General features: G+C 33.5%; 1 protein-coding gene across 2 annotated transcripts; it reads left to right on the top strand.

The window, feature by feature from the left end:
- The first annotated feature begins 2,381 nt into the window (after positions 1-2,381).
- Positions 2,382-6,638, top strand: LOC125418705 (adenylate isopentenyltransferase). 2 transcript variants are annotated; one of them, XM_048462944.2, is made up of 2 exons: positions 2,382-3,938; positions 6,363-6,638. In XM_048462944.2, exons 1-2 carry the CDS (start codon positions 2,851-2,853, stop codon positions 6,382-6,384), a joined length of 1,110 nt encoding a protein of 369 aa, XP_048318901.1. In that variant the 5' UTR covers positions 2,382-2,850; the 3' UTR covers positions 6,385-6,638. The 2 variants fall into 2 exon arrangements, with proteins under 2 accessions (XP_048318901.1, XP_048318902.1); XM_048462945.2 differs by lacking the exon at positions 6,363-6,638 and having other exon boundaries at positions 2,382-4,679.
- Positions 6,639-7,041: the final 403 nt, after the last annotated feature.

The raw sequence follows: 7,041 nt of genomic DNA, 5'->3' as shown, positions 1-7,041 counted from the left end.
TCTATATATATATATATATATACATATATATCTATCTATATATATATATATATTTGCATTTGATAAAGTTCATTTTAGGATCTCTCTCTCTCTCTCTCTCTCTCTCTCTATATATATATATATATATATATTTTTGCATTTGATACCTTTTCAATTTCAAAAAGTTGTATTTCTGTAACAAGCTGTCAAATATAATAGAAGCCGGTTAAGTTCATCCCTTTTTAATCTAATTTTTTTATTTTTTTATTTTGTAATCTAAAAAGTGAGTTTTAGGTTATTAAAAAATTAATGATAAAGGTAATAAAGAGTGTTTAATTTTTTTATCTTTTTCATTTTTTTATTTTTTATTTTTGGAAGTGTAAGAATAATCTTCTCGAAGGGTTCTATATTAATTAGAACTCTTATAATTTCTCATAAGATTCTCTAACAAATCTATATTATTCTAAAGAGTTTTCTAATTTTCTCTGGCTTTACATATACCTCATCCTTCTCTTCTAAAATTCTGAAATTCCAACTGCTCTCCTCTCTTAATCTCAAAAATAAAATGTTAAACTAATGGACTCCGAACATGAGCCGGCAAAATTTGTTGTGTTGCCGCTAGTTCATCACCTGTAAAACGAAAATTGATTCTTATCATAATATATATATACACACACACACACACACATATATATACATATATATATATATATATATACTGTCGTACGTGTACAACCCACCCACAAACGGAGGCCTTGTGTTGAGCCGACAAAAATTTGTTATATATATAAAATAATATCCAGAAGTTTTAAAAATACCCGGAAAGACAATATATTGCTATGCTATGAAAACTTCTTAGTTTTGTTTTGTTTTTTGTTTTCTTTTTCCTACCAAAGCTATTTGAAAAGTTTTTTTGGAAATGAAAATGAAGAAAATATGGATAAAAACACTATTACTTTAATCCTCCAACAACACAAAGGGACATTATATTACCTAAAAAAAATTAAAAAAAAAAACCACAAAGAGACAACCATATATTAATTTCCATTTTTTGAGAAAGAGAAGAACAAGAAGAAGGAGACGTGGAATTGTTGTTTGCTTAATTCGTCTATTTGTGCAGACATTCTAATTTATTAAGTGTTTTTTTATTAAGGTTTAAAGAACTGGGGTCTCTCTCCTAGCCAAGTAAAGTATACATAAATATGCATGCGTCAATATTTAAAGGGCTGTCACTGGATTCCATATACACACACACATAATTGTATAAATATGTATATACACAAAAGTATAGATTTTCAACATTTATCTCTTGCAATTATCCTTAAGACTACTTATTTATTGTAGGCAATTCTATCTCCCGTACTGAAAAACAGAAAAACTAGAAAATGGAAATTTTATCTCGGCCGCTGCAGAGACAATCCAGTAATTTTTATCTGAAATTTGAATCCTTCATCTTTCAATAAAAAAAAAGAAAAAAAATACTATTCAAATATCATGCCTAAATGGAGACAAACATGTGTAAATAAATTAAAATTAAAGGGAGAGGAAAAGAACAACTTAAAAGTATATTCCTTTTGCTTTTTGGGGTTTATAAACTAGCGAGCATTAAACTTCAATGATGCCTTTTAAGGGATCTCTCTTTGGAAATGCAAAATGCATGTATTTGTGTAAATAAATATTAGTTTTATAATTTAGCTAATTTGTTTTGTATTAATGATTGGGGGGTGTATAAAAAATGGATTTATATTAATACAAATGAATTTTGCTTTAAATGTGAGAACAACAATTATTAACTCTTTAGAGGTCATGCCAAACTAGTAGCTTCCTGAGTTGACATTCTCCGATAATTTTGAATCTCCAAAAAAACTTTCTTGGCTTGTCTAATGAATTATCGCAGGAGCTTCTTTTTCTCATTTTCCTACCGTCAACTTTTCATTGGTCAGATTTTTTTTTTTTTCAAAAAATAAATAAAAACCATTTGTCTATTCAGAATACCCAAACGAAAATATGAAAGAAATTGTTGTGGCAAACACTATCTATCTCAAAGTAAAATAGAAAAACATATTATTATTCTTAGCATGGCTCAAAGTTCATTTTCAATATTTTTGTAAATGAAGAAAGAAAAAAAATGTTTTTCCCATTTATATCAATATTTCTGACTTATATCTAAATTGGTGATAAATTTGGATTAAACTATGGTAAATAATTCAAAAAATAATAATTATAAAGTGGTTCAGTGATAACAACACAGCGCCCCCACGTCTAGACGCTTGTAATTTGGTCCACCTATATATATATATATATATATATAGTCAAGTTTTATATTTCACACTGACTTACGAATATATATATATATAAACACACTCATACAGAGACAGAGGACGCATGAAGAGCAAATATGATATCTGGCATCAAGGGGAGAGAAAAAGCTTGTTAACAAAACGAAACCGAAAAAAAAAAAGGAAAAAATCCCACCCTCATAAAACAAACCAAAAGCCCCTCAAGCCCCCACTATTCATTTCCTATTTTCAGAGACGTATACACAAACACCTGTACCAAAATTAAAATCAAGTTTGTTTCCACTTTCCTCTAAACGATCTTTTTATTTGATGAAATAGGCCAAAAAGCAAAATGGCATTTCGTTCGTACTGAGGAAAAAAAAAAAAAAAAAAAAAAGAGTAAAAAGCCCATTTTCGCACAAGAATTCCCCTTGCTCTGCTGCGCTGCTTATTCAGATTCAGGTACAGTTTCTTATCATCATCATCATATACACACACATATTCCGTATATAGACATATATGTCTATGCAGCTAGCACATTAGCACAGCTCAGCAATACAAACCCACTTCTTCCATTTGTCTCTTCCTTTCTATGAGACTTTATGCTCTTCCCTCTTATGCTTTTCCCTCTCACTCCTCCCATTATTCTCCTTCTTTTTCATCTTCTTCAAGTCTTTGTAAAGTCCATTTCTCATTATCTTTTCTCACGGCCACCAATCTTACTGGCTCTAAAGCCAGATGGGTTCGCATGGACTCCACTAATCCTTCTATCTCCGCTAGCCGCCATAACCGCCGCAAAGAGAAGCTCCTTGTCATCATGGGTGCCACCGGAACCGGAAAGTCCCGTCTCTCCGTCGACCTCGCCACCCGTTTCCTTTCGTTCGAAATCATCAACTCCGACAAAATGCAAGTCTACAAAGGCCTCGACATCACCACGAACAAGATTGGTTTACACGAGAGAGCTGGTGTGCCCCACCACCTGCTCGGCGACATCGACCCGACCCACCGAGGTGAGTTATCTCCGTTGGAATTCCGCTCAGTGGCCGGGGAGACGATATCGGACATCGTTTCCCGGCGGAAGCTGCCGGTGCTCGTTGGTGGGTCGAACTCGTTCATTCATGCGCTGGTGGTGGACCGCTTCGATCCCAACTCGGATGTATTCGACGGGTCGGTTTCCGTTTCGGTCTCGTCGTCCGAGTTGAGGTATAACTGTTGCTTCCTCTGGGTCGACGTTTCGATGAAGGTCTTATCGGACTATTTATCGGACCGGGTCGACGATATGCTTGATTCGGGAATGTTCGAAGAGCTGGCCGAGTTTTACGACCCGGAAGAGGACCATTCGGATGCGGGTCGGACCGGGTTGAGGAAGGCGATAGGCGTGCCGGAGTTCGACCGGTATTTTGAAAAGTACTACGGAAGAGAGGTGGAGGGTGAGAGAGATAGGATGCGGAGGGAAGCATACGAAGAGGCGGTGAGGTCGATCAAAGAGAACACGCATCAGCTGGCGAAGAGACAGGTAGGGAAGATCCTACGGCTGAGAGAGGGAGGGTGGGACCTACAGAGAGTGGACGCGACGGAGGCTTTTAGAGCGGTGCTGACGTCATCGGGGAGGTGGTCGGAAATCTGGGAAAAGCAGGTTATGGAACCAAGCGTGAAGATTGTGAAGCGCTTCTTGGAAGAGTAGGTTTTTTTTTTCCAGCTAATTTTTAGGCTTTTTTTTTTTCCAGCTAATTTTTCTTTCCCCTTAAATTTTTTTTTTTTTTTTCCAGTTTGTTAAAACAATTTTGGGGGTTAGGTTTTCCGCATGAAATTTATTTCTTTTTTCTTTTTCTTTTTTTTTTAAATTTTTTATTAAGAGCTATACATGCATTAGAAATCTTGACTAGAACTGGGTTTGATTTGTAGCATTGGAGATTTGGGGGAGACTGACCTAAAGACAAATGAGGAAAAAAAAAAAAAAAAAAAAATCAATATACCAAATGCGAGAAAGAAATTAATATAGAATTTTGAAAGTTTTCGGTTCTCAATTTTTTGTTGTAAAGTGTGTGAAAAGAGTAAGCAAATCACACAGAGAAGAGTGGTACTCCTCTGAAGCACTCTTTTCTGAGTTACTTTTGGTTTTTTTTTTTTTTTTTTTCCCTCACTCTCTCTCTCTCTCTCTCTCTCTCTCTCTCTCTCTTTGTATTGTTGTTGGTGTCAATGTCAAAGCCAAATGTATGCTTACAAAATTGGCCTTTTTGGTTATGGTTCTGGTTTGGTTTTGCAGCCTTACACCTTATGGTGATTAAATCATTTATGGGTCTTTGAGATTCACTGCCTTTCTTTTTGGGGTAGGGGAGTGTCGTAAATCTTTCCTTTGGGTTCAACAATTTTGTCCTCACAAAAGCCTTAATTTTCTTTTCTTTTTCTTTCAATTTGATCATGTATTCATAACATTTTCCTATCAATTCTTTCCAATAATATAATCTTCCCTTCAAAATCTAACAAAAAATAAAAAATAAAAAATAAAAATTGTTATTTTTCAGCGCCACGGATTTAGAATATGCATGGACCTTTTTTTTTTAATTATTTTTTTTATATATATTTCATATGCATGAACTTTTAAAATTACAAATTGAGAGAATAATCAAACTCTTCATGTATTTGACTTTTTAATATTCTTTTTTTATTTTGTGGGTATTTGACTTTTTATTGTAGTAGCTGAAGCTGAATAATGTTTAAACTCTCTCTCATGAGAAAAAGCAGACCAAAAAATATACAGAAAAACTCTGTTTTCTCTCTGGCATTTGGGTTTTGTACATGTGGTAGAGAAGTTATGAGAGTTATAGCAACAATTTTGAAGACATGGTTTTTATTGAAATAAAGTATCCTCAATTATTAAATAGGATAAAGTTGGTCAAAAACTTCTCCAAATTTCAAGACAAATCCAAGTGTTTGATATGCCAAAATAGAGAAAAAACAGAGTCTCAGTAACATAGGTTTGCTATAATAGGAGACCTGAACTTGCATTAGAGAGGAATACTTACACAAAATCGTAAAGGTTGATTTCTATGCAATAGACAGAGAAATCAAGGGTAGGAATAGGATGCCTTCTTCCATTTCTGTAAAATGGAATAAGGGTATTCAGACTCTTGTCAGCATCAACGTAATAGCTACCGGTAGATTTAGAGAATGACTCCTTGGTCAGTTTTAGCAGTAGGTTTAATTTCTTGCTGTACTTAGAAACTGAATTATTTGTATGAATTGTCAATTTCGTGGCAGAGTCAGAAAGCATAAATGCCAATGTAATGAATAATTTCATTTTTGTTAAATTTTCCGGGCACGTAATTTTACACCTTCTTTATGAAAAAGTTGGAGTGAAATGGAGAAATATTTGCCTCTAAAATACTACTCTCCTCCTAGTTATCAAGAAAACTGAACTGGTTATATTAGCTTAAATGAGGAAACAAAACAATTTGGTCATAAAATCCCTTTCTAACTTCCGAGTTCAAGTTTGTCTCCTAATCTCTCAAAACAGAGAATAAGCATTGAAACATGTTTGGCCATGCCATTTTCATAGATATATATATATATATATATATATATAGAAATTTTCTATTAAAAGCTGTTATTCTATATATGCTGCACATCTTGTGATTGATTACATCTAATTTCATCTAATTTATAGAATATATTTATCTTAATTATATATATATATATATTCATATGAAGTGAGATTGCCAAATTACAGATAACAAAAGAACCATTCTTTTGGGATGAAGGTTCTGAATCTTTTGTGTAACGATTATAAGCTTCTTTAATATAATGCAAAGGCCTTTGAGGAAGGGATGGAGGCATTTTGGTGGTCGTTATCCAAAGCCACCAAAATGTTGTTCCTCCTGGGAAACCACAATATTTATGTACTTTGTTGATTGCTAATATCGTATAGTGGGGACCAAAATTCTCTAAAAGAAATAAATTGATAAAAATAAAATAAAATAAATTCTAAGCATGTTTTATCTTACACAACTTTCCCATCTCTTTCTTACACAACATTGCCTTCTGTTTCCTCCACAACTTTTCATGCTTAAGGTTTCTGATTTCCAAAGTTTGAATGATGATTAGTTTCCTGGAATGGAGAAGCTGAAAGAACAGTTTGCAGAGGTGGAGTCTTCTTGGGCCCCAAATCCAATCATAGACAGGGACCCACCTACACATCTGGTCATCCAGCTCATCTCGTAAATGATGAAGCCAATTGCTCCACTCGACTCCAGCCATGATCTCTTAGGATTAAATGATTTTTTATTTTTTTATTTTTTTATTTTGTTATTTTTTTTATAAAGAGAAACTTTTATAAGTTATTACAATTTACCTGTTCAAAATTTCAAAATATTACATAAATTACAAAATCTCCCCCACTGTCTCTGAATCTATGCTTTCTTCTTACCAAATTAGCCTGATTCTACAATTTTGCTATATTAATTTAACAAAATTAGTCATCTATCTGATATATAAATTAAAACAAGCTAAAACAGTAACAAGAAAAGTTACCATAAAACGTTGCTTGAGGAGTGCATAAATTTATGTGACCAAATACTATGTGTAAACCAATATATAATAGAATAGAAAGGCTCCTCTGGCTATGGGATTTCATTTTATTTTGGCTGGTGACTCTTTTTCTTCTTTTCTATGTACTGCGAACCGCGAAGAGAAGAACAAAATAGAAACCAACATGATAGAAAACCATATGGTACAAAGCAATATGAAAGCCTTTATGTTTTAGAGAATATAACGTACATAATTG

Source organism: Ziziphus jujuba, chromosome 12 (assembly GCF_031755915.1).
Source record: "Ziziphus jujuba cultivar Dongzao chromosome 12, ASM3175591v1".
NCBI classification, from domain to species: domain Eukaryota; kingdom Viridiplantae; phylum Streptophyta; class Magnoliopsida; order Rosales; family Rhamnaceae; genus Ziziphus; species Ziziphus jujuba.
The sequence above is the reverse complement of the archived record's forward strand: the minus strand, read 5'-3'. Positions and strand labels throughout refer to the sequence as shown.